The sequence below is a fragment of the Myotis daubentonii genome, chromosome 9 (assembly GCF_963259705.1).
Source record: "Myotis daubentonii chromosome 9, mMyoDau2.1, whole genome shotgun sequence".
Taxonomy (NCBI): domain Eukaryota; kingdom Metazoa; phylum Chordata; class Mammalia; order Chiroptera; family Vespertilionidae; genus Myotis; species Myotis daubentonii.
Window position 1 is genome coordinate 39,305,424 of NC_081848.1, and position 27,436 is coordinate 39,332,859.

General features: G+C 58.7%; 1 protein-coding gene across 1 annotated transcript in view; it reads right to left on the reverse strand.

The window, feature by feature from the left end:
* The window catches only part of MYO7A (myosin VIIA), an 87,608-nt gene that overhangs the window by 43,331 nt on the left and 16,841 nt on the right, over positions 1-27,436 (reverse strand). The window contains exons 4-15 of the mRNA XM_059708395.1: positions 22,901-23,053; positions 14,603-14,787; positions 13,962-14,083; positions 13,739-13,881; positions 13,396-13,509; positions 12,176-12,329; positions 10,667-10,743; positions 9,879-9,998; positions 9,022-9,164; positions 7,826-8,036; positions 7,212-7,347; positions 4,582-4,688 (exon numbers count right to left, since the gene is read on the reverse strand). Coding sequence (XP_059564378.1) covers positions 4,582-4,688; positions 7,212-7,347; positions 7,826-8,036; positions 9,022-9,164; positions 9,879-9,998; positions 10,667-10,743; positions 12,176-12,329; positions 13,396-13,509; positions 13,739-13,881; positions 13,962-14,083; positions 14,603-14,787; positions 22,901-23,053 — 1,665 coding nt within the window. The remainder of the gene's footprint in view (positions 1-4,581; positions 4,689-7,211; positions 7,348-7,825; positions 8,037-9,021; positions 9,165-9,878; positions 9,999-10,666; positions 10,744-12,175; positions 12,330-13,395; positions 13,510-13,738; positions 13,882-13,961; positions 14,084-14,602; positions 14,788-22,900; positions 23,054-27,436) is intronic.

Here is a 27,436-nt window from a genome sequence, read left to right on the forward strand (position 1 = left end):
TCACAGAACACACACAGCATACACAACGCACAGATCACAGAACACACACAGCATACACAGCACACAGCTCACAGAACACACACAGCATACACAGCACCCAGCTCACAGAACACACACAGCATACACAGCACACAGCTCACAGAACACACACAGCATACACAATACACAGCTCACAGAACACACACAGCATACACAGCACACAGCTCACAGAACACACATAGCATACACAACACAGAACTCACAGAACACACACACAACATACACAACAACAGCTCACAGAACACACACAGCATACACAATACACAGCTCACAGAACACACACAGCATACACAATACACAGCTCACAGAACACACACAGCATAAACAACGCACAGATCACAGAACACACACAGCATACACAGCACACAGCTCACAGAACACACACAGCATACACAACACACAGCTCACAGAACACACACACAGCATACACAGCGCGCAGCTCACAGAACACACACAACATACACAACAGCAGCTCACAGAACACACACAACATACACAACACATAGCACACAACACAGACCTTACAGAACACACACAGCATACATAACACACAGCACACAACTTATAGAACATATAGCACACACATACAACACACAGAGTGCACAAGTTACAGAACACACAGCACATACATATAATACACAGAGCGTGTGCACAGCACATATACACAACCACACACATAACCCACAGCTTTCTCTGGTTTTGACCACAATGGAACCACCTTAGTGTGTGTTTGCTGAGCTGTGGGCCGTGTGAGGACAGGCGGGCCTGCCTTTCTTACTGCTGTGCCCAGGGCCTGGCACGGAACCAGCCCACAGCACAGCTGATCTGAAGTGCTGCTGACCTCGTTCCAGGGCTCCCAGAAATGGTCCACCTCCGATTGCTCAGGCCAAAACCCTAGTAGCCATCCAGCCCCTCGCACATCCAGCAGGCCAGCATCTCCTCGGCTCCCCTCCAAAGGAGGCCCAGGACCTGCGTCCCTCCCACTCCTCACTGTCCGCCCGGCCCAAGCCACCAGCGGCGCTCTCAGATCCCTGCAAGAACCTCCAAGCTGCTCTGTCCCCCCACACCGCCTCGCCTCCACTCTGCCAGGACACAGCGGCCCACAGCAGCCGCAAGACCTGGCCCCTGTAGCTGCTCGCTCTCCACACCCGCTCGCTCCCTCCCGCCGCCTCCCGCCTCCTGCTCTTCCTATAAGGTGCTGGCAGGCTTAGGCTGAGGAGCACCTGAGGGCGTGGACTCGCTGTCCCCTCTCCCTGCCGTGCTTTCCCCCCACTGTGCACATGGCGGGCTTCTCCGCGCCGCCCCCCATTCCCCCCCCCACCTTTATCGACGTCTCCATAGGCCTTTCCCAATGCCCCTGTTCAACATTGCAACGCCCCCCCAACCGGCATTCCCCATTTCTTAATCTTTCTCCATGTCATATAGCCCCGCCTGACATGCTATATACTTTACTTATTGCCAACTGATTAACTGTTCCCCTTCTGCCAGAATGTAAGTTTCATGCAGACAGGACATTTTTCCCCCTGTTTCGTTCACTACTATGTCGTCAACACGTAGGACAGTGTCTGGCATATAAGGGGCACATCAGCAGTTATGCCTGGATCATGGAGTGAATGGGCCATGGAGCGGCCGGCTCTGCCATCACTCCCTGGCCACCTGGGCTTCTGATTTGGCTTTTATTGGTGAAGGGAGAAAGGTGGCCCTTCCTTGTCTCGGGGATGACCTGAAGATATTTGGGGATGGCATCTGGGAGGGTGCGGGGTGGGGGGAGGGGGGGAGGGTAAAGGCAGGAGTGAAAAGTCCAGAAGTCAATGTTAAGTGACTCCACAGAAGGGACCTAAGAGGCAGGCACCTGAGTGTGCGGGGAACGGGGCTGGGAAGCTGCCGGCAGGGGAAGCCGCCAGCACAGAGTGAACAAAACGTCCGTGGACTCGGGGCCCCGGGGACACGTGACTGGGGTTAGACATTAATCCGGGTGCTCAGAGCCGCCGTCCTGATGGCTCAGCTGAGCCCCCCAGCAGCAGTGGCTGGGGTGGGGCTGCCAGGGCCGTCCTGGGGAGCAGACACAAGAAGCAAGGCTGGGAGCTCAGGGGTGGGGGCCTGCACGGGACATGCGTTCAGATCGCTGGACAAGGTGTCTGGGCTTCCGCCCCGAGAGAGCACTGCAGCCAGCACGCTGTGTGGAATAAACTGACTGCACGGTTCACCCAGCCGGTTCCCGTGTGCCTTTAACGGAACCGCGGTGTTTCCAGAGCATTTTTCTTCTCGAGGGGGACGCTCACAGAGACATCATCATGCAGTGGAAAGAGCGGGGGCCTGAAAAGCCTCACTAGCCCTCCCTTGCATGTGACCTTGGACAAGTCGCTGTACCTCCCCGAGACAGACCTGGATCTAACCCTTGTGTGGCACAAGCTGTGTGAGCTCAGGCAAGCAGCTAGGCCTCTCTGGGCCCCAGCTTCCTTAGCTGTCACCTGGGGGCAATCGTACTTTGGGGTGAGAGGAGAGGGGGTGGGAGGAGAAGACGGGGTGCAGTGGTATTCCAGGACCATGAAGACCAGAAGAAGTGGGTGGGCCTGGCAGGTGGGCTGAGAGGAAAGAATGCAGGGGAGCCTGGAGGTCTCATCAATGTGACCCTGGGTCAGGTGGATTCGGGGTGGGAGTGCTCGGAGCTGGTGCTTCAGGAGTCTGGGCCCCGTTCTGGTGGTGGCCCTACCTTCACGCTGTTAACTGACTGAGCCACAACGGGGGTGGGGTCCAGGGCTGCTCCGTGGGCAGCGGACAGAGGCCGCCCTGCTCCTGCCCCACTCTGCAGCCGTGGCTTTCACGAATTGTTTCAGGACTCTGTGAGGCACTGGGCAGCAGGGGGCGCCAGACATCCAGGAAGGAAGAGGGACTCAGCATTTAGACCACGTGCGGGACGATGTCAGGATTAGACAGAGGGAAAAGGGAGGCAAAGGGGATGCCAGAGCTCTGCTGCCGCTAAGGGGGCCCCAGCACCTTTGGCACCTAAAGCGCCTGGGAGCCACGACCTGAAGGGGTGCCGCTCCAGAGCCTAGCACAGTGGTCGGCAAACTGCGGCTCTCGAACCACATGCGGCTCTTTGGCCCCTTGAGTGTGGCTCTTCCACAAAATACCACGTGCGGGTGCGCACGTACAGTGCGATTGAAACTTTGTGGCCCATGCACGGAAGTCGATATTTTGTGGAAGAGCCACACTCAAGGGGCCGAAGAGCCACATGTGGCTCACGAGCCGCAGTTTGCCGACCACTGGGCCCTAGCAGGTCTGGGCGAGGCCTTCTAGGGCCAGCTCCCCCGGATGCTGACTTGGGGTGGGTCACACCCACCTCTGAGCTTTCTATCCGAAAAATGCAGCAAACACCACCTGCCCCTCCTGCCGTGCAAGGTCACAGAGGGCCTGACCGAGCGCAGGGCCTGGGGAGGAGCTGCCTTGATGCCTCGAAGAGGCTCAGGGGGGGCAGAGGACGGGGGACTCGGGTTTGGTCTCGGTTCTGCCCCTGGCTCACGGGGCAGCTGGGCAAGTCTTGCCTCTTTTTCTAAGACTCAGTTTCCTTCTTTAAGAAACTGAGATGCCTGCAATACACACACTCAGAAACCAAAAACAAAATCACTCCACAAACCACTCCACAAAAAAACACACTCAAAAAAAAAGAAAGAAAAAGAAAGAAAAGCCAGCCCTTCCCCAAACCCTGGTGCCATGGGGACCAAGGACACAGCCTAGTCCCAGGGCTTTTACCTTCGCAGAAGCTGCTGACTGGCGGAGGGGGCCCGATGAGTAACCACAGAGAAACTATAGCAGGAGCCACAGTGCAGGCGCGACGGGGGGAGGGGCAAGGAGAACGGGGTGGGTCAGAACAGAGGGCGAAACCCACCAGGGAGAGAAGAGGTCTGGGCTCCTTGGGGCTGGGGGCACCTGAGGCACCTGGACGGGCACCGAGGGGGTAGCGGCTCTGCCGGCCCCGTGAGCCTCTCCGTGCCCCTCCAAGAAGCCAGGGGACAGGAGGAAATATGAGAAAAAGGCATATGGTCCTGCAGGGAGAGGCCCACCAGCCTCCCACTCGAGGGACAAAGGAGAGACGGACGGTGAGGAATTCTCCAGCCATGGGCTCCAGGGCTGGTGCACATCTATCCTTTGTGCCTTTTCTCTGAATGCCACACCTACCGACGACCTTGAGGCTGGACCTGCTCCCTTTGCCTGCTCCCTGTTAGCAGTAGGAGGTCCGGGGGGAAGGGGGGACCCCATGGTAAACCAAGTCCTGATCAGGCTCTGCTCTGTGACCTCTCACGTGACCCTTCTCTGGGCCTTGCACACACACACCACCCCCTGGCACCCCCCCCCCCCAGTCAGTACAGGACCAGATGGGAGGGTCCTGGAGGCCCCCGACCACTCCTAGAGGCATAGGAAAGCTCTGTCCCGGCTCTGCGGCCAGAGGGACGCACTGAGGCTGTTGGACAAGGGTGCCTAGACACCGGCCTGGCGCCTGGGGACCCCTCCTGCCCCATGGAAGCCCTGCCCCCACGTTACCATGGCGACGTCGGCCTGGAAGATCTGCTTGATGAACTTGTTCCTGGAGGAGTGGACCAGCTGGATGATGTCTCCGTGCAGGGTATCCCGGTTCTTCTCCAGGAAGCCTGGACAGCGGCAAAGAGTGGTCATGCCTTGCGGGCTCCGGCTGCCTCCGCCTGACAAGACTCAGCCCCGCCTCCCCCCACCCAAATCCAAGGCCAGAGGATCCTCAAAATTCACCCAGTCCACCCACATCCGTGTTTCAGTGGGGACACTGAGGCCAGGAGAGGACAGCCACTGGCCCAAGGTCACAGAGAGAGTGAGGGCAGAGCCTGAGCTGGAGCTGCATCGCCCCAACCACACAGCCCCTCCTCAGGCTGGTCAGAGAGGGCAGAAGGTGTGTCCCGGGGACGGAGTGGGCACCTCCCTGGGTGAGCCCCAATGCCTAAAATGCCAGCCTCAGTCTTTTAAACAAAGGTGTCAAAAGCAATGGTAAGTGTCACCTGGGAGAGACTACATGTTGATCTGGTACCAGCTAATAGTACAAAAATTAACTCACAATAGCTTGCCTTATGTTTTCAACGTCCCCTCACAGCTGCCCCCGCACCCAGGAGGTGTGGGACAAGCAGGGATTATCTTCTCATCCCACGAGGGAGTAAATTGAGCTCAGAGAAGCTAAGCAAGTCACAGGCAGAGTTAAGACTCAAACTCAGGACCACCGGCGCGGGCCAAGGAGGCTTCCCTACACCACACAGACCCCAGCTGCCGCTCCCAGTTAATGGGGAGTTAGGAGCTGGTTAATAGGGGGGTTGTTGCGGGGCAGGAGACAGGTGCTCAGGGCTAAGGAGGAGGGACACTGCCGAGGGCAGCACCCTCTCCCCACAGGACTCGGGCTGCCCGGGCTGGTAGATGGCACAGAGACCAGTGCCGGGCTGCCCTCCGGGCATCTGAGGAGGGGTGAGCTGCAGGAGCACTCGCAGTGGAGGGGTGGGCTCTGGGGTCGGCATGGATTGTGGGGCTCTAAGGAACGCGCTGTGACCTGGGAAGGCCCGCTCTGGGCCTCAGCTTCCTCGTCGGTCAGATGGGAAAGACAGCACTCAAAGGCCGTTGCTTCTCTTCAGATCACCCGTCACCATCCATGTCACGAATGAAATGCTGGATTAAAACAGCACTTCGCCAACCAGAAAATGCTGGCAGAATTGCTTAAGGCAGCTCAGAACTGGTCAGTGATCTGAGGAAGGCGTTTCACTCTCTGGACCTCAGCTTGCAAATCCATAGAAGTAGATGACCCTCGTGTTCCCTCCAGAGCTAGCGTTCTATAATTCTACAGCTTCATGTAAAATTCCCTCCGCCTTCACTTCTGCATCCTCAGCAACACAGGAGGCCTGGCACGTAACAGACGCTCAGTGGGTGTTGGTGGCACTGAACTGAAACCTGCAATCCTCTGTTGCCCCAAACAACAGACCCCTTGGTTTGCCCAAGAGTCCTTCTCACGTGTCGTTGGCGTCCTTCTCTCGACAGCCTTCAGAGCCCACCCCTGCAGCAGGCTCATGACACACTCTACTGCCTCTGGACCAGCTCAACAAGGACCTGCTAAGCCGATGACTATTCTTATTTGTTTTGAATTTCAAAGGCTTGGGCTGTGGGTGGGGCCCTTTGGGGCTGAATGACGGGAGCTCCATGTGGGCGCACCCACCACGGAGACCCGGTCCAGGCTGGCCCTTCAGTACAACGGGGCGGGCTAGGACCACCCGCAGGCTTCTGGCAGACCCTGTCAGAATTCCGAGTGGAGTAAACTGGACTGTGTTCTCACCCTCTTCTTGACGTCTAGCTTGAAATGAACCCAATTGCATGTCCCAGGAGGGAAGAGGAGCATCCCCTTCAAAGCTCACATGTGGTCTTTTTGCTAAAAGAGTCTTGGAGGGTAACTGGGCTGGTTCTAGGCCTGGGTTTGCATCCAATGGGCTACGTCTTGTAAGGACCGTGAACCCCCCTTATGAGCCTCAGTTTCCCATTGTACGGATGAGCACTGAGCCCACCCCAAAGAGCTGAAAGCAGGGACTCAGATACGTGTACACCACGTTCTCAGCAGCATTATCTGCAACAGCCACCTCATGGAGACGACACAAACGTCCATCAACAGATGAAACGATAACTAAAGGGGACACGTGCTCCAACAGCCATGCACCTGAGGACCTTATGCTCCATGAAATGAGCCAAACACAAAAGGACAAATATTGTAGTTTCCACTCCCATGAAGCACTTCAGATGGTCCAAAATGTAAGATGGAAAGCAGGATCAAGGGTACCAGAGGCTGGGGGGAGGGCGAGGGGGAGTTATTGTCAGTGGGGTGCAGAGGTCCTATTTGGGGTGACGAATAGGCTCTGGAAACGGATAGTGATGATGGTCGCGCTAACAGTGATGATGGCTGCACTATATTGTGAACAACTTAATGCCACTGAATCATAGACGTAAAAATTGTTAAAATAGTAAATTTTATATTATATATTTTACTGCAACACTTTTAAATCTCTAAAACAAAACCATAAAAAAGCACTGATCCCACCTGGTGTCTCTGTCCTGGGCTGGAGAGGGTGAGGGAGGGAGGGGCCCAGACAAGGAGACAGCCCCGGCCAGCCCGCCTGTACCTTGAGTCTCATAGTAGACGACCCCAGCAAAGTGGTTGATGCCGAACTGGGTCTCGTGGTTGTTCTTGGGAGGAATGTAGTTGGAGTTGAGCTTGTGCTGCGAGTTCAGCTTATGCAACATGGTGGCGTCCGTGCCCTGTGGGGACCGAGGGCAGCTGTCGGGCCTCCTCTCCCACGCCCCCCACCTCCACTCCCCCCACTCTCCACCAGGCCCCACTGCCTGTCCTGCCCCACGTCTTTGCACCCCCTCTTCTCTTTCTTAAGAGCTTTTCTCCCTTTGCTTATAGCCCACAGAGGAGCTCTCTGAGCCTCCACTTGCCCACCATGATAATACAGTCCAGTTTAGAAAATCTACTCCTGGGAATAAAACTCTGGGAACAGTCCCTCCCACTCCAAGGCCTAGTCCGTGTGGGGAGCACCTATTCTGCGCCAGCTGCATGCTTAGATCTTCAGCGTTGGGTGCAGGACCCAGATGAATGCACTTGAGTTGGCCCAGAGCCACCCTGAGAATGGGTGTCATTAGCCCCATTTTGCAGGTGAGGAAAGCAGAGGCTGGGTGTGGAGGATGCGCCCCACCACCACCACCACACCCCCTCAGTCCCCCCCAGGCCCACCTTGGGGAACTTGCTCTCCTCGTCGATGAGGGAGATGATGTTCATGGGCTTGTTGGCGATCATGTCCAGGGCGTCCTGGTTGTCGGTGAACTCGATGTGCAGCCAGTCGATGCTCTCCAGGTCGTACTCCTCCTGCTCCAGCTTGAACACGTGCCGCACGAAGAACTGCTGCAGGTGCTCGTTGGCGAAGTTGATGCAGAGCTGCTCAAAGCTTGGGGGGGGGGATGCGCAGGGGACACAGGGACAAGGGGGTGTCGTTCAGGCCCTGCTCCACCGCTCGGGGGCCCAGCTCTGCCTCCACGTCTGAGGGGGCCCGGGACTGCCACGTCCAACCCCCTATGAGCAGGAGGGGACACCAAGGCCCAGCGAGAGCAAAGCATCCCCCCAAAGTCACTCAGTGAGTCAGAGGGAGAGCTAAAGCCAGGGCCCGGGCTCAGGACCCTTCCCCTGCATGACCAGGCCCTGGGGAGGGCGGGCAGGTGGGCTCCAGCCCCGGGCAGAGCGCCTGGGAGGGGCAGAGCCAAGGCTGGGGAGGTGGCCCAGGAGGAGCGGTCCAAAGTGTCAGCGGACTGGGGAGGGGGCTGGTGAGACTTGGAAGCAGAGCCTTGACGGCTGACATCTCTGAGCCACCAACTCAGCGCCCTCCCGGTGACACTCGGTGAATTCAACGTGGGCGTTTTGGCGGGGTGTGGGGAGGGCTTCAAGACATCCAGACATTACAGCAACTGAGGCGACTTGCCAGGGGTCACGCAGCTAGGAAGTGAGGCAAGGCCGGCTTCCTGCCACCTGGGGTCCACCTGGGCCTGTTCCATCCGTCTGCCCACATGGCCCCCCAAGAGTGTGGGCCTCCAAGTGTGGCCAAGACCCCCATCTCAACCTTGGCTCAGGCCCAGCCTCACTTGCTTCCAGGCACCTTGCAGCTGGGCACAGGCCAATGGGCAGCAGGGCCTGGGGTGTCCTTGACGATATAAGAGCCTCCCCCCTCCCCACCACCAACCCCTCCTCCCTGGCCTCAGCTGACTGGGGACTGGAGGGAATGGGGAGGAAGGGGAGAGGGCCCACGGATGACTGGAGTCAAATTTCCCAGCAGCCTGGCAGCGTGTGTGGGGCCGACAAATGTAGTCTAAAGGGAGAGACGTGACCTTCCTGTCCGTGTTGCGGAGGAAAAGTCCCGCAGGGCAGAGCCCCACCGCTACCTGTTCACAGCGAAGTTCTCGAACCCAAAGATGTCCAGGAGGCCGATGGACCGGCGAGAGTTCTTCACGTCCTGGGAGGGGGGCTTGTAAATGGCGGCGTTGATCTTGTCTACGATCCACACGAAGAGCCGCCCGTAGATCCCCTGAGAGGCAGGGCGGCTGCATCAGCCCCGGCCCAGCCACAGCCCCCAGGGGGACAGGCCTCGCTCCTGGGCCCTGGAGGCCTCGCTCCAGCCCCTTCCGCGGGGTAGCAAGCTCTGAAATCCCACGCCTTTGCTCCAGCTGTCCCCCCTGCCCGGAGCACCCTTTTCTGCTTGGACAATTCCTATTGGTTTTTCAAAGCTCCCCAGGAAACCTTCCCTGACCTCAGCGTGTGGGGAGCCCTCCTTGGGACTCCCATTTCTCCATCCATCTCTGTCCCCATCAGCCCTGGATGCCTTGCGGGTCCCAGAGCCCAGCACAGGGCCTAGAGCAGGCACAGCAAGCGTGTGACTGTGGAAACAGGCAGGATTCGGCACCCTGCCCACCCAGCCCAGCCTTTCTTCATTGTCTTCTTTGAAGAGACCAGAGAGGGTGCCCCTGGGCTGAGAGCAGCACAGCAGAGAGAATGTCCAAAGAACATGCCCCACATGAGGGCCAAGGGGCTGGAGATCAAAGCAGGCCAGGTGCAGGGCCCCTGGGGGCACAACTCCCAGCCCTTGTGGGACTCAGCCCAAGGCAGCCAGCGGCTGGAGCCTGGGTCCAAGGGCAGGTGGGGGTCATGGCCCAGAGGCCCACCAGCTCTGTGGACCCCTCAGCTCCTGCCCGTCAAAACCTCCGGAGGGGTGGGGAGAGCAGGGGCCACTCCACAAGCCCACCTTGACGAAGGCATCGCGGACATCCAGCGCCTGCTCCCTGCTGAGCGGGGTGGACACCGTCTCGCCGCGGGTGATGAGGGTGCGGCTGGTCAGGCAGTTCATCAGGTCTGGGGGGTTCACCTGGTGGGGTGACACCGGGAGGTCACCCGGCCACCTGCCAGCCAGTCACCCCCCTAAAACTCCCACCACACCCAGAACCCCTCCCTCTTCACAACCAGGCCTCACTGAGACTGCTCCCTCCACTCAGACGGTCCCGCAGGGCAGAGCCCCACCGTAAGAATGCCCTTCCCAGGCCCTACTGCCAAATCCTCCCCCACACCAACCCACCCCAACGCTGCCTGCAGAGGGAACTGCTCTCTGACTGCCCCTGCCTGTTGCGCCGCCCCCCCCCCACCCCGCCCCCCACCCCTCCGTAAGTCACCTGCCCTTCCCAGGACTGGCTCTTACTCTGGCTTTACTCATCGCCGTTTTCCAACCCAGGGCCCAGCCTAGTGTTTGCTAAAGACTGACAGACTGATTCATTTGGGGCCCCCAACCGTGGTCCCCTAAGTCCCGGCTGCTCCCAGGACCAGCTGGGCGAAGACAGGCTCTGGGCTCTCCTCCTCCTAGGGACCCGTGCCCAGCACAGGTCCTGTGCACCGTGGGTTCTCCATGTTGAATTTCTAGAACTTTCCCAAGCAGAGGTCCCAGCTCCTTGGCCCCCACATGCTCAGCCCCTGGGCCTGAAGTCCAAACTGTCCCTCTGAGAGAAACAAAAACAGCCGAGGGACAGAAGACGGGGCACTGACCTCGAGCAAGGATGCAGCTGTGGCCAGGGACGGGGAGAAGAGCACCTCGCAGGCATCCAGGTTTTCAAATGTCCTGGCTGTCAGCAGCAAAAGGGCACGGCATCAGGCAGGGGAGGGTGGGCAGGGCCAAGGGGGCAGTCTAAGGGGACGAATGCCCGCCCTGTCCACAGAGGACACCACACTCTGATTTAAAGCTTCTCTGGTCAATGTGTGTTTGATGAATGTTCTCATCATGAACTATGGGCACCAGGAGCTTAGAAACAGTGTGTAGCCAACACCTGGCTCTACGCCTGGCACCCAGATATCAGACACTGGAAGTCATGCCCCCGCCCACCCCCCCACCCCCCCCCAGCCTTCGCTCTAGGCTCCCAGAACAACCCGTGGCTCCTCCGAGACAGGCCCTGTGACCTTGCTTGGCTTAGTGCCTGATACTCTCTGTCCTTCCCCCAGTGCTTCCTCAGGCCCCAGGGCCTCTGCATGAACTCTCCCTTCTGCCTGGTGTGCCCTTTCTTCATCTCTTAGTCTTTTTTTTTAAAGAATTGATTTTGAGAGAGAGGAACATCAATTTGTTTTCCTATTCATTCATGCATTCTCTTGGTCTTTCAAGACTCACTAGACTGTGAGCTTCTTAGAGCTGGGATTATCCATTCATTCACCAAACAAACTTTCCAAGAGGGTCAGTTTCGACTTAAGCTCAGGCTCTTACTCGGTCGTGGGACTGTATTGGGTACCAAGGGCAAGAGCAAAGTGGAACTCGGTGCCTGCCTTAGAGGACCGTCTCCCAGCCTGGCACAGAGTAGGTGACCAGGGAGTGTTAGATGAGTGAACATATTCTCTTTTCTAGCCTTTCCCCTTTTCTGAAGATGGATATTTAATCACTCATACCTTAGTATGACTTAATTAAAAAATCTACTCCCTCTCTAAGACACCTGACCTTAAAGAAGAAACCAAATTTGGAAGTGGTTTTAAAGGGCCAAAGTGCCCTAGCTGGTTTGGCTCAGTGGATAGAACATCAGCCTGTGGATTGAAGGGTCCTGGGTTCGATTCCGGTCAAGGGCACATGTCCGGGTTGCGAGCTCGATCCCCAGTAGGAGCAGCACAGCAGAGAGAATGTCCAAAGAATATGCCCCAGCATGAGGGCCAAGGGGCTGGAGATCAAAGCAGGCCAGGGTGCAGGGCCTGAGGGATGTGCAGGAGGCAGCTGATCAATGATTCTCTCTCATCACTGATGTTTCTATCTCTCTCTCCCTTCCTCTCTGAAGTCAATAAAAAAATATTTTTTAAAATAAAGGGCCAATAGTCATCCCCCATTACACTTTATCCATACACCTGTATGGTGGAATTTCAGCACCTGAGTTAAACCACACCTGAGGCTAGGGGACCTGTTCAAATCCCCCAAGGCACAGAAACTGAGCCACCAGCACCCCCTGGACGGCTAGGCGTCGTGCTGAGTGTGAGACGTGAACTCTCAGTGCAGGGTTGGGGAGTGGGGTGCATGAGGCCCCTCACCCTCGTACTGCAGGTTGCCGAGGTGCAGGATGGAGGCCAGAAGCTTCGAGATCTCCCAGTTCTCTGTGTCAGTGAACATGAGCACCTTCATGGCGGAGCGGATGTTGGCATACTCCTGGCTGTCCTCGCGGCCCTCACAGGTTATGCAGTTGCCCTGGTGGGCAGGAGGGGGAGAGTGGGTGAAGGAGGGCATGGGGGGGCCCTCACTGCCCGGCCAAGCAGCCTGGCTCCGAGCACCATGACTCTCAGGCAGGCTAGCAAGCTCCCACGTGGGCTGCTCGGGAACAGATCTCCTCCGTCTGGAAACCCCGGATGCCCCATTTCCCACGAGTAAGAGGCCTGGGTCACTGACGCCAGGCCTGGTCCATCACCCTGCCTGCAGGCACGGCACCAGGCCCTGCCATGCTCCCCTCCACCCAGGGACACCCACCCTCAGGGCCTTGAACCCCTCACCGGGTGCAGCCTGGGGTGAAGGAGCATTGGCAGGGCCTATCCCATTGTGTGTGCCTGTAGACCCGTGTGTGTGTGTGTGTGTGTGTGTGCACATTACACCTACAACACATACATGCACCTTCGTTGTCCCACATCCCTCAGGTGCCATTGCCCACACTTGTGTCCACACGGCTCAGCCCATCTCCAGGCAACCAGCCATCAGGTCTCCCCAGGACTAAGGAAGCTGGAGCCCCACAAGGCAGCTTGCTGTGTGGTAGCAATGGCCCTGGGTCCACTTCTCCTTGGTGGCCTGCCAGCAGCAAGAGGCTGGCACCAGAGCCCCGTAATCAGTGAGCCCTCGGGTATGAAGCCACCGTGTCCTGCACCCTGCACTCCTGGGGGCCTGGCAGAGGCCCCAGTCTTCAAGTCTTTACACTACACTAATACAGTATATGTGTACAGGCAGGCTCATGTGTGTGTGTGTGTGTGTGTGTGTGTGTGTGTCCCTGGGTCTGGGACGTCTACACACATTTACGTGTGTCTGTGGGGAGAATCTGCCTAGATGTGTGTGCAAGCGGGGGTGTACCCACGTGGGGAACCGGCCTTAGGGCACACACAAGCCCAGGGTGGGCTGGGGGTGGGGCCGGCGAGAGGATGGGAGAAAGCCCATGTGGAAATTCCCACCCGCCCGGCCTAGGGCTGGGGAGGGGCTGGATGGGCTGACCCCGGCCTCCCTGGGATGGCTGTCCCCTCCCTGGATGCCCCCCCCCCCCCCGCCTGGGCCTCACCATAGCCAAGTAGTTGTAGTCGGTGGCCTGGCCCAGGCCCAGCTTCTTCTTCTGGTCCTCGCCCATGCCCGCCAGCATGCAGTAGAACACGTGGTAGTTCCTCTCGTCAGGCGCCTGAAAACGGGGCACAGGTGTTGGGGGGAGGCCGCCAGGAACCAATCAGGAAGCCTGGCCACAGGGTTCGCTGTTTGAACAAGTGGCTTCTCTGAAAAAGCTCCCCTGGTGGCTCCATGGTGGGTTTCGGGCATGCACGCAGGCAGCCGCCGAGGGACGACTGAATCCCACGCAGCACTGCGGCTGGGGGCTCTGTGAGGGACAGCTCTGCCCCCGGGCCTGGGCCCACCTGGCGACAGACGCGCGACTTCTCCAGCAGGTACTGCTCGATCTTGGCGCCCTCGATGGCACCCCGCTTGTTGAAGTGGATGTCAATGTACTTCCCGAAGCGGCTTGAGTTGTCGTTGCGAATGGTCTTGGCATTCCCGAAGGCTTCAGGGTGGGCAGAGGGTCACGGGCACGGTCAGCCCCCGCCCCGTCGCCCAGCCCTCCCCTGCGGCCCCTGGCCCTACCTTCCAGGATGGGGGTGGCCTCCAGCACCTGCTGCTCGATCCACGAGTGCTGCCCACTGATGGCCGCCAGGAACTGTAGGATCAGCTTCGTGCTCTCTGTCTTCCCTGCCCCAGACTCCCCACTGCAGACACCCAGACACAGGCAGGGCCTGTCACAGTCTGCGTTGTCCCCCTCCTCTTAGCGCTTCAGCCCAAGCTGCTTCCCCTACGAGTCCTCCCCCGTCTGTGTAATGGGCTGACAATAGAGACCATCCAGGGCTGGGAAGGCTAGAGGAGTTCATTGCTCTGCCACAACCAAAGGTTACTTTCCTTCCCCTTCATTCCGACACGCACACCCCTCCCTCCCTACTTGCCATATAGAATGGCACATATTAGATGCTGGATCGTGCGTTGTCCTTTTACCCTCTGCCCAAGAGAGAACAGGATCCTGAGCTTTCCACTGACCATAACTTAATAGGAGCCAGCAGTCAATTCTAGTAAGGTTGGTCTCAAAAGCTAACATGAGCTTGGGTCGCATTAATAGAGATATGAGACCTGGGAAAGGGGAGGTGATTCTCTATACTACGAGACATTCGCAGGAGCACATAGCTAGTGCTCTCGGGGTTAAGCCTGGACCTCCACCCTAGTGCTGGGCCGCCCACCTGATGATGCAGCACTGGTCACGGCTGTTTCGTTTCATGTTGAAGTAGCAGTTGTCGGCAATGGCAAAGATGTGCGGGGGCATCTCCCCGATCTTCTTGTTGGTGTACTGGCGGATGTGCTCTGGCGAGTAGATGGAGAGCAGCTGGTAGGGGTTCACAGCCACCAGGATGGAGCCCGTGTACGTCTGTGGAGAGCAAGGACCAGGGAGCTCACCACTGCCCCCGTGGGAGGCTCTGACCCCAGAAGCTCTCAGGTTCTGTCTGCTCCCTCCCTCCGGAAGGGACAGCACTGGCTTTGGAGCCTGGTGGCTCTGGTGCCAGAATCCCGCCTCCCTATGGCCTGGGAGCGGGTCTTCAGAGGAGCACTGGGCCTGAATCAGAGGAGGTGTCAGGGACATTTGATGAAGGGAGGAAGGAAGTGAGGAGAGAGGGAGAAAGGGTTTCTGAGCCTTGATTTCTTTATCTTCATCTGTAAAATGGGCATAAATCAACTGTTTATGAAAATGAAAGAATATTCCTAGCACACTGTCGGTACTCCTCAAATGCTGGCTCCCACCTTTGCCCCCAGCCCCGCAGCCCGAACTTTTAGAGTGGAATTCTAAACCGGACCTTTCTAGAACAGAGGGAGGGGAACCAGGCCACAGGAGCTGAAGGGGCGAGCGGGTGTGGCTGGGTTGGGTGGGCCTCCGTCCCTGCAGCACTGCCCCTGAGCTTGGGGACGGGGCACCTCCAGACATCCTGGCAGTGCAGGCTCAGGGCCAGGGGCCCCTCCGAGAGCCTCTGTCTGTGGGCTACCCTCTTAGTGCACAGAACGCCCACCTGTGCAAAATGTCCTGCTGTGGGCTTGGCCCTGCCACTCAGGGGACAACAAGCCACCAGGACACAGTGCAGCACCCAGGGCTACTCCTCCCTCCTCCTGCCCCTCCCCACCCCACCCCGAAAGTACCAGGCCCAGCCTGTAATTGGCGATAAATGTGTTGACATCTGGGCCTGGACAGGCTGAAGAAAGATGTGACCTCACAGGGAGGTGACAGTCTGCCATTCCCGCCCGCCTAGGGCTTCGTGCCCCCCCAGCAGCCTCAGCCCGAGTGGCCATGCAGGAAAGGCATTGCTGCGGGCAGGGAAAACGCCCACGCTGGGCCAGGTGTGGCCACTGGAAGCCCTGGGCTGGGAGCCTGACACCCGGGCTCCAGTCCCGGCTCTGCCCGCCCTGGACCACCCTTCTCTGGGGCCCGGAGGACTCTCTCCCTCCAGACTCTTCCTTCAAGCAGCACGAGCCAGAGCGGCTGAGCCTCACCACACTGACCAGCTGACCGTGGGCGGGAGCCCCAGCAGGAAGAGACGGGGCAGGACGCAGACAGGGAAGGAGGCTGGAGAGGAGCGGCCAGGCCAAGCACCATGGAGAGCTGGGCCGGCTCTGTGCCACACTCACCCGCCCGCACAGCTGGTCTGAAGTTGGAAGGTGGGAGAGAAGGTCCTTCTCCACCAACAACCCCACCAGCCCAGGGCTGGGCTGACTGCTCAGAGCAGAACCTGCCGACCCGACCCGCAGCCCGGGACCCCGTCAGCCATCCGCCCCCACAGCTCAGCCCTGCCCAGCGGTGGGAACCAGCTGGACTCTGGGCCCCGGCGGGTGAGTGGCCATAAGGAGCATCTCTGGCAGATCATCACTTCCAGCCTCCAGCCTGCGTTTGCTCATCTGTAAAGGGGGGTGGTTAACATCTACCTCCCAGGCTGTTGTAAAGACCAAAGGGCATGACCTTTGCAGGTGCCTGGTGTAGAGCGGCTGCCCTAGGTGCCCCTTCCTTCCTCCTTATACCCCCTGAAAGCATCTGCTCACCCGCCTGGCCCCTGATCACCACGTGGCATGAGGCTGGCTCCATGCAGCACTGTCTCTGAGGCACACGGACCGCTGACAGCCCATCCCTGGGGGCCGTGGAGGGAAAGCCTGGGGCTCTGGGAGCTCGAGGACCCCCGTGAATTCCTCGAATTCCTCGAGGTAGGAGGAGGGGGGCAGGTCTCTCAGTGAGAATCGAGCATGAAAGGGCATGGCATTTGGGAGAAAGATCGCCCTGCAGCTGCAGGGAGAGGGGCGGCTGCTGCAGAGGCTGCAGGCAGAGACGGTATTTCAGATCTAATTTCAGTCAACAGGGAGCCAGACAGAGGTGGTCTGAGAGCCGGGTCTGTGACCGGGTGGGGCAGGGGCAGTGCCAGAGGCCCTGGGCTTGCTGAGACCCCAGGAGCACCTTTCTGGGGCTGCGCCCTGCCCCCTCCTCCTACCAGGGCTCCATGGCCTCTCCACTGGGCCCTCCTGGCCCTCAGTCCCCTGCCTCTTGGGTGTCCCCACTGACGTCCACCAGCCTGTCCAGACCAGACCTCCTCTCCCTTCCAAGGGGCTCCTCCTCAGTCTCCCAGCTCAGCCCACATGCCACCACCACCCTTCCCCAGGCAGAGCAGGGCCTGGGAGCTCCCTCCACACCTCTCGCTCCTGCATGCAGCCCACCTCTCTCCATCAGCATGGCCACCCCCCTGCTGGCCAAGCACCTCCCTGCTGGGCTCCCAGGTTCCACCCTGTCCACTCCCATCTACCCTCCATTGCGAGCAGGGTCAGCTTTTAAGCAACCTGAGCATGTCATCCCCATCCATTCCCACAGCCTCAGGACAAAGTCCATATCCTGTCCCTGCCCACAAGACCCCGAGCCCGGCCCTCACAGCCTGGCCCTCACCAGCCCCATCCCACAGCCAGAGGCACCCTTCATATTAAACACCTCAGTTAAAAGCCCCACACTCTATCCCCTGCCCCTTCACCTAGCGAACTCCTGCTCATCCTTCCAGGCCAAGCTGAGAGGGCCTGCAGGAAGCCGCGCCCTCCTGTGTCCCCAGCACAGCTCACACCGGGACTCCACTTGGTCCACCTGACTCCGCTATAGCTCTGGTCCGCTCTCCCCTACACCCTGCACAGCACGCAGGGCCCTCAGCAAATGCTTACTGACTAACGGAAAGAGTGACTCCATTAATGGGTGACGAAAGTCCCTGCTGCCCAGGAAAAAGCAGGGAAGGGAGCTCAGGGGACAGGCCTGTCAGCAACACTGAGGCAGCCCTACCTACGCTGACGGGAAGGATGGCCCAGACATGTGGCCAGTGGAAAAGCATGGAACAGTATGGGGGCAATGTTACCATCATAGACAAAAATTTTTAATTGTGTAACACATTTTATGTCATATATATATTAGAGGCCCAGTGCACAAAATTCATGCACTGTGGGGGGATCCCTCAGCCTGGCCTGCGCCCTCTCGCAGTCTGGGACCCCTCAGGGGGTGTCCGCACGCTGGCTTAGGTCCAATCCCTCTCACAGTCTGCAGTCCAGGGCTCTTGCAGTGCGGGACCCCTTGCTCCTTACTGCCCGCCTGCAGTGGAGGCGGGAGAGGCTCCCACCACTGCCCCTATGCTCGCTGGGCTTCTGGCTGAGCAGTGCTCCACCTGTGGGAGCGCACTGACCACCAGGGGGCAGCTCCTGCATTGAGCGTCTGCCCCCTGGTGGCCAGTGCGTGTCATAGTGACCGGTCGTTCCACCCGTCGTTCCGCTGGTCATTATAGTGTTCAGTTGATTTGCGTATAGGGTTTTATTATACAGGATACACATATACAGTCAGCCCTCTATAGCCACAGATTCCCCATCTATGGATTCAACCAACCATGAGTCAAAAATATCCAGAAAAAGTTACGTTGTTGCTGACATACTATGTAGTTAGGCCAATGATGGTTGGGTCTGAACTGAACATGTATAGACTTTTTTCCTTGTCATTATTCCCTAAACAATAACAACTATTTATATAGCATTTACATTGTATTAGGTACCATTAGAAATTATTTAAAGCAGCGGCTGCCAACCAGTGGTCCACAGACCACTGGTGGTCCATGAGATCCGAACGGTTGGCGACCGCTGATCTAAAGTATACAGGAGGGGGTGCATGGGTTATATGCAAATACCACACCCTTTCATATAAGGGATTTGAGCATCCATGGATTTGGGTATTGACTGGTGGTCCTGGAACCAATCCCCTGTGCACACTGGAAGATCGATTGGAAATTAATGGCAGTGGTTCTCTGTGTGGCAGAAGGAAAACGTTCTAATCTGTAGCACGGACACCCATTTCAAAATAAATAATAAAAACAAGGCCGCTTCCTTCGGGGAGAGGACCCTCCCCCGCAGAAGGGCAAGGACACTCCACCTGACGGGAAGGACCCGTTGGCGCAGGGCTTCACAGCTCCACAGCATCTCCCCTCACCGCCTCAGAAGGCCGCTGAGAAGTGTGTTCACGCTCCCTTCTCAGAAGGGAGAACTGCGCCTCCAGGAAGGAGAGGGGCTTCGAGATCACACAGCAGATAAGCAGGGACTGGGATGAGCAAGGGACCTGGGCCCAGAGCCCCAGCGCTAGCTCTCCCACCTGGACCTCCCCAAATCTCAGGATGCACCTGCGGGACTGTGGAGCTGGCGGTGGGGTAGAAGAAGCAAGAGGCTTGCCACTGCCGGCTTGAGACCAGGCCCGCCTGCCCCTCTCTGGGCCTCAGTGCCTATCCATCCCCTGAGACTCTCAGCACTGCTTCCCGAGCCCTCTGGCCTCTCTCTCCGAGAGTCCACAGTCAGCAGACAGTGACTGCCCACTTGCCCAGCGCAGGCCTCTTGCTCAAGTCTCAGTAATAAAACCTGCCCTGTGGGGCCCTGGGCTGGGCTGGAGGACAGATAAGGACGATTCCCAAGCCCCAACACAGCACACAAGGTCCCTAGGGGCCTCCAGGTCCCCAGGGGAAGATCAGGGGGCCTCCGCGAGGCCAGAGATACCACCCCCAAGATGTGGCAGGAATCCATTTTACCTCAAGCTCCACCTCCTCCAGGAAGCCCTCGGGTCTGCCAGCCTGCAGCCTCTACCTTAGCAGACCATGAATACCCAAACACATGCTGGGGCACACATACCTCCCCAGAGTCACAGAGGTGCCACCCAAGAGTCTCCTCATTGCACCGGAGGGAAGGCTGTGACCGGAGTGCCAGAGGTCCCCCAAAGGCCGCTTGCCAAGACTGGGTGCCGGCCTCCCAGACCTCTGTTCAACATCAGGAAGTCCTGGTCCCTATCAGCCCTGCCACCTGTTCCCTGCAGAACCCAGGGACAGCCCCTGGCCTCTGGGTCCCCAATGAGAGATTGCCAGGTGTCCTCGGAGGGCCCCCTCCTATCGGGGTGCCTGGGCCGATTTGTGGCCTGGGCACTGTCTGTCCCGCGGGCTCCTGGGGGCGGGCCAGCTGGAGCAGGCAAGCCCAGGGCAGACAGTCAGGGACAGGGTGTCCCCCCGCTCATGGCTGTGAGCGGTGCGGTAATCTGAGGAAATCCGGGGTGTGCGGGGCTGTGCCCAGGGTAACCCAAGCCATGAAGTGACCAGGGTTGCCATGGTGAGGGACGGGTACGGTTTCTGAGTGGGACAACGGCCCGGCCCAGCTGCTCCTTCAGACCCTGCTCTCCTCCACATCACCCACCCAGTCACAGAACCGTGGAGCCACCAAGTCCAGAAACTCCCTTGAACCCTAAAGCTCTTGAGCACGACTTCCCAGGCACCCAGAATCTGAGGCCATGGACGAGAAGGCTGGGTCCTTCCAGGGGCCATGGCTCGGTTTCCTGACCGGAGCCTCGGAATGAAGGCAGCTCCGTCCCCTGTCCCCTCCCTGCCCCCTCTCCCTCACCCAGAAAAGGGGTCAGAACGGCTACTAGTGACTCTTCCGATGAGGCCGATGGTGCAGATCCCGGGATTTTCTGGAGAATCTACAACGTCTGGAATGGTTTTCTTTGACCCCTAGTCAGCCTTCTGAAGACACAATGTCCAGCCGCTTTCTCCGCCAGCTGCCAGCCAATCACAAGCAGGATTCACTGATCTGGGACTCTGAAGTTCCCCCCCACCGCAGCCCTTCTGAACCCGCCTTCGCCCTTTTCCTTGATTCAGTCTACGAACCAACTGCCTCCCACGTGAGCAACCAGTTTGTCTGCAAAATCACTGAACTGTGTAAAATAACCACCTCCAAGCCTCAGAGTGATTCTCAGACACGGTCTGCAGGGTCCACGGTGGAGACACCTCCCACCTCCCTCAGCTCCTAGCTGGGAGGGGCCCGGCCTCCTGGCAGGAGGGTGGGTCAGGAAATGGCTCTGGCAGTGACCTCAGGAGGGTGGGTGCCTCCCTGCTGCATCCAGACCCAGTACCAGCCTCCACTCAGCCTGAGGGAGTGGCCACGGAGAGCCCTGGACCCCACGGTGTCCACCTGCCACCCAGGGAGAGGAGCAAGGGGGGGACTGACCACACTGGGGTGCAGACACCAGTGGGCCCTCAGGGGAATCTCTGGCCTTGACTCAAATTCTAGCCCCACCCCCTGTCAGTGCAAAGGGCTCCCTGTGAAAGCCGCTTGCGGTGCCTGCGCCAGGGGTGATGCCAAGGGCCCAGACACAGCCTCTCCTTGGGAGCCTGAAGCCCCAGAGGCACCCACCGTGGGGAGGGTGGCAGAGGGCCTCCCAGCAGCTCCGGGGCCACAGTGCCCGGGCTTCTAAGGGGATGGGCCCCTCGCCCAGAGAGCTCCTTGCTGTGATTCCTCAGGGGCAACCCCTGGCTCCCCTTCATGGATGACCCCGTGCCGCTCACTCACCAGGCGTGGTCCTGTCTCTGCCTCTAGGCATGCAGTGCCCTTCCCTGAATGCCATCTCTACCAGCCAGCCTCACCCACCTCCAGGAGCCCCACCACTCTCCCCGAGCTGGGAGTGACACCCCCCTCCTGCAAATCCCTCGGAACCTTCTCTGCACTTCTCCCAGGCACTTGTCACCCCACAGCCCCCTGAGCATGCCCTCCATACCAGCCTGCCCAGGGCCTGGGGACTGGCCTCGGGGGCTCCCTCCACTCTCTCCCTGCACACTGCTGTGGGCCTGGCTAAACCTCGTGGGGTGTCAGTCTTCCTGTCTGTAAAATGGGACTATTGGAGTAGATCCGCAGTTGTAAGTGTGGCCCAAAGACCTCTGAGGGTCCCCAGACACTTTCAGAAAGTCTACCAGGTCTTTCTTTTTTGCCTGCATATCAGTGAGGCCAGATTTTCTTCATATATTTTAACTAAAACATCAGCCTGGATGCAGAGCAGATATGAGAATCCAGTTGTCTTCTGTTAAAGCCAGACATTAAGGATATTTGAAAATATTGTACAACAATGTCACTCATCTCATTATCTTCTTTTTTTTTTTGCAAATATAGTTCTTTTTCATAAAAATATGTTACCTTGTCATGGATTTTTATAGTTATTTTTAAATGAATTAATAAAATGTTTGAAGTTTCCTGGTTTTAATTTCTAATGTGGTAAATATCAGTAGACATTACTCACATAAACACACTTTCGGGTCCTCAATAATTTTTTTTTTTTTTTTTTTTTTGGTTAATCCTCACCCGAGGATATTTTTCCATTGATTTTTAGGGAGAGTGTAAGAAAGAGAAGACAGAGGGAAACATTGATGTGAGAGAAACACATTGATTGGCTGCTTCCTGCACGAGGCCTGACCAGGGCCAGGGCCTGCAACCAAGGTATGAGCCATTGACTGGAATCGAACCTGGGACCCTTTGGTCCGCAGGCCAACGCTCTATCCACTGAGCCAAACCGGCTACGTCTCCTCAATTATTTTTAAGAGCACAAAGGGTTCCTGGGTCAAAAAGTGTGAGAACCTCTAATTAAATGATCTCCATAGGGCCTTCTTGTTCTGATGGGCACTGCCCGCCCTCAACGCCCATGGTCCCCTCCTCCTCTTGGGATCAGCTCAGTCCTGTCTGGGTGAGACTGTCTTCATTTGTCTTGAGTTTCCAGGTGGAGTGTGGGGTGTAATATGGAGGTTTGGGGGAGGGGAGTCAAGGAGCACGTTCCCTCCTCCATCCCCAGCCCCTCCTCTCTTGACCTTGTGGACCCAATAGCAGGCCTGGCCCCACAGCAGACCCGGGTGGGCTGGGCAGCAGCTCCCTGTCTCTGGGCAAAGCACTGAGCCTCTCACCAGCTCTGCCCTGGCTTCCCTGTGGTTCCAAGACCTACAGAGGCACATGAACCTGTGGTACAAACAGCCTCCTTCCCCAGCCACAGACCACACAGGCCACGGCCCCAAAGAGAGGATGAGCCAGCCCCAGGGACACGGGCAGAAGGGTCCCTGGCCCGGGGCCAGCAGCAGGCCTGGCAGTCTCGGGAGCCTGGGCTCCTGGGTGGCACTGGGGCCCGGGGCAGCCGGGCGGGCAGCACTCACATAGATGAGGTGGTCCCGGTAGCGGATGAGCAGGTTGCGCAGGATGCCAGCCTCATTGAGGTCCCCCAGGCGGATCATGTCCTCCACACCGTGGACCGACGTGGGGTGCATGGGCTTGATGTGCGTGGCCTTCTGCGGGGTGATCCAGTGTTCCTGCGGGAGGCACAGGGGCTTATGTCAGGGTGCGCTCCTGATCCCAGGCTGCGGGAGGATGGGGGAGAGGCCCTGGACGGAAGGGAACCCCCAGTCCGTGCGACCCTGCTAAGGGTTTTGTTCTCTTTATTCTCTTCCTCAGCCAAACGCCATCTGTACTAACAGGTTTGAGTCTATGAGGACGGTACTGCCCGCCCCAACCCCCAGGGGCCTCTCCTCCTCCTCTTAGAGATTCTCTCGACAGACCTCAGAGGCAGGCAGGCCAGGGACTGTGGCCCCATAGGTTGTCATAAAGGGGATGAGGGTCCCCAGTCACGTTGTGGGATGGGATGGGAAGTGTAATACTTGGAGTTAGCCTTGGCTTCCAATCTAGACTCCGGTAAACACATGCACAAAAAGTAACTTCAGAGAGTTCCAGGGATAAAGCAACAGGCACAGAGCATGGAGAGCCACTGGGGATCGACGTTAGAGAATGTGGTCAGGGGCCACCTCTCCGAGGAGGGGGTAGTTAAGCTCAGACCTGAATGATAAGAAAGAGACCCTGTAAGATGTGGGAGTCCCTTGGCCTGGCCAGTTTGGCTCAGTGGATAAAGCGTTGGCCTGGGGACTGAGAGGTCCTGGGTTCGATTCCGGTCAAGGGCATGTACCTTGGTTGCAAGCACAACCCCAGTGAGGGGTGTGCAGGAGGCAGCTGATTGATGTTTCTCTCTCATCTATGTTTCTACTCTCTGTCCCTCTCCCTTCCTCTCTGTGGAAAGTCAATAAAATATATTTTTTAAAAAAAAGATGTGGGAGTCCCCACGAGAGGAAATTCCAGGTCCAGGGAACGGCATACTCACAGGCTGAGGCTGGTGAAGGGGAGAAGTGGACCCATTTGGCGGGGAGGGGGGAGTGGGGGGGAGGGCGGGTGTATTTCATGGGTTTGATGCCCGTGGAGCCGGGGCGCTTTCACTACTGAGCAGAAGCAGAAACAGGACAGGTTGCCCTCCGGCTCCCCTCCTCTTCCCTGCAATATTCCCTGCTGCCACCGGGTGGCAGACGGTGGCGCATCTGGCCAACAGCATTGACTCTCAACAAACCAGCCAAGTCCAGGTTTCCTCCCAGCGCTGAAAGCCTCTCCCCTGCTCCCTCCCCCTCACCCCTCACCTTCCCCCTAGTCTCCAGCACCTCCTCCTCCCAATGCCAGCCCTCCAGGGAAGTGAGTCTGACCTGTGCTCTGGGGTGTAGCCACAGCCTGAGTCAAGCCCCCACAGACCTCTGGGGCCCCCTCCCTCCTCCCAAATGCCAGAACCTGGGAGCCTCAGGACCTGGCAGGAACCTGACTTTGGGGTCCCTCTGCCACCTTCCAGCTCAAGCCTCCGGCTTGCTGAGCAGGTGTGATGGACAAGTCACGATTCTCCTCCAGGTCCCCTCCGGGAGAACCAGCCCCTGCGGCTAGATGCTAGCAGGAAACTTCTTAGCAGGAATCTGGGCATCGCCGCCCACCCCCATCCCATCTCACCCCCAATCCAACTGGTCACCACTCCTACCCATTCAATCCTCTCCAACCTCAAGCCCCTACGCTGATCCTGATCCGGAACACCAGCTCTCACCGGGTCCCTGCTCCCTGCTGTCCTCCACCTCCCCTCCAGCCCTCCCCTCCCACCCCTCACCCCCTGGCGTTTCCTCAGGCACCAGTCTGATCCCACCACTCTGGGGCTTTCAGCGCTTCTCTGACTCCCCCCACACATGCTCTTCAGCCTGGCGTTCAAGGGCCAGCGTGAGCCGGACACCAGGACCGCCAGCCTGTGCTCCAGCTACCTCTGTGCTTCCAGGCCAGGGGAGGCTGGTGGTCATGGCCCCAAAACCCTCTGTGACTGGCTCGTGCTGTGCCCTCTCCCTTCTTTCCATCAGCCTTTGAGGCTCAGCTCAGATGCTCCCCAGTTTCCAAAGCCTCCACGACACGTCTGCCCACCCTCACATGCTCCACCTGTGCCCCTCGCCCACGTCCACCGCAAGCAGGGTCAGGGGCCCCCTCTGGGTCCCCACGTGGCCTGGGTCTCCCACTGCAAGGCAGTGGTCACCTGGGTTGCCACTGTCTGAGTGCAGCTCTGTCCCTGATCCTCCCCCCCGCCAACTTGCCCCAGGCTGGGCGCTCCTGGGGGCCAGGCTCCCTGGCTGCGGTGTCCCTTCCGCGGTGCCTCCTACAGGGACTGTGGCAGGGACTCGCTCTTGGGCCAGGTGGCCAGCTGGCGAGCACGGCGGATCAGGTCTGAATCAAGCAGAAGGCCTGGTCACGGGGAGACCCCAGAGGTCTCCTATCCCATCCCCTCACTTCACCTGGGGACTAGGACCAGAGCAGGGCGGTGGCCTGCACAAGGCCCTCAGAGGCTCAGGCCCAGGCCAGCCAGTGCCCACACCTCCGGTTTCCCTGGCATTTCCAGGCACCTCCAGGGCCAGGTCAGGCCCTCAGGAGCTCTCCCCGCCCGCGGCATGAACGGGCCGGGCAGTGAGATCAAAGAACGCGCCTGGGCTTTCCAGTCCCAAGCGGAACATTCCTCTCGCCCAGGCTCCCCGTTGTTCCTCATAAAAGCTGATCCAGGTGGAAAATTCCCTCCGCCGGGTCCCCTCTCACTGACTGTGGGCCGGAGAGAGAGGACTCCCGGGCAAGCTGTCTGCCTTCCCCACTCGACCCCAACTCTGGGCCCATAATTACGCCCCGAACCGGTCAGCACAGAGAAGAGGCGACTCAGCCCCTGCATGACCCTGTAACCCTGGGCACATCACTGCTCCCCTGGGCCTCCACGACCTCACCTACGAAATGGGAATTAGAGCAACAGTCCCTTCTTCTTGGGGATGTTGGAGGATTCACTGATACAGTGAAGGCCGGCCTTTGTTTTACTCCTGCGAGATCTACAAAGGGGCCTGGGCATTCCTCAGCCAGCGCTGGGTGTTATACTCCCTCGGGACAGCGCGACCGGCCGCTGCTTTACAGCGAGGAGTCACGCTCCAGAGGTACAGTGGCCTGTCCGGTCTGACGGCAGAGCCGAGTCTCTCCCCACCCCTTTCCAGCTGAGGCAGCACCCTCAGGTCAATGTCCACCCACAACACGGACCAAAGTGTAACCAGGGCGGAAACCAAGGCCTGGCCCCAAGAGAGAGGGGGAGGGAGCGAGAGAGACCATGGCCAATTGCAGGGACTGTGGCACACGTGGAAAAGAGCTGGCCTGGCACTGAGCTCGGAGAGAGGGGGGCCGCCTGCTCTGAGAGGGAGGGAAGGAGGCGCATCTGGCCACGGGAAGGGCTTGGGCAAAGGCGGAGTGTTAGGATTCCAATGAGGACTGCAACCATGACCTGCCATTCATCTCTTATTCATTCATTCAGCAGGCCTCTATGGAGAACGTTGTCTGGGCAGACCCTTTGTTGAGCTCTGGAGAACTGGATGTGAGTCACCTGGTCCCTACCCTCAAGTTGAAGAAGTCTGTGGGATGACAGGAATAAAAGAGAGGGCCCGGAGGGGTGAGGCGGGCATGAGCGTGAGAAAGGCTGGTGAAAGAGGAGGCCAGAGCCCAGGCACCCGATTCCACTGAGGAAAGCCCATCCTCCCCATCCTGCTCCACGTCAGCCAGTCATGCAGCCCCCGCTCTCAGGGCCTCAGTGGGGGCGGCTGGGAGGGGACGTCTGAGATCTGGTGACACAGTTACGGGACACCATCTGACATGCAACATGACCCAGCTGAAACTCAAGCCTGCAGGCAGCATCCCGGGGCCCCACCCTGAAGGCTGCAGGCAGGTTCGTGGGCCTGTCTGTGCCGCCAGCCCCCCTTCTGTGGCTGCAGCCAGTGGCTTCCTGGGGCGGCTGAGAACTGGAGCCTCCGGAATGGCCCTGCAGGCGCTCCCAAACCCAGGGCACAGAAGGTGGTCAATGAACCTGAGCCCCAAGTGGCCACTGAGCTGTTGGGAGGAGAATGGGATGCACAGAGGCCAGAGGGCCTGGGTCCTCACCCCAGCACCGTCACCTGCAGCTGTGTGACTAGTTCCCTGGCCCCTCTCTGCGCAGTGTCCCTGGGGTAGCAGTGGCTGCCCACTTGGCCTGTCACAGATGCTGTGAGGACCCAAAGACGGAACGGGGTCAAAGGGCTGTGCAGACCCTGATGGGGCTGTCCCAGGAGCTGCAGGGGTAACAGTGATGCCCCTCTCCCTCCATGTCCACTACAAGGCCTCCAACGTCCTGAGCCCTCCCCTCTCCCCAGCAGAGCCTTCGGCTCCACGTTGCTGTCCCCTCCTCCTCCCCCGTCAGACTAGGAGGCTAAGACAAGGACTCAGTCCCATCTCTATTGGGCTAGAGATGAGTGCAACCCAAATTATGGTGGGACTGAATCTCTCTGAGTCCCTCACGTCCCTGC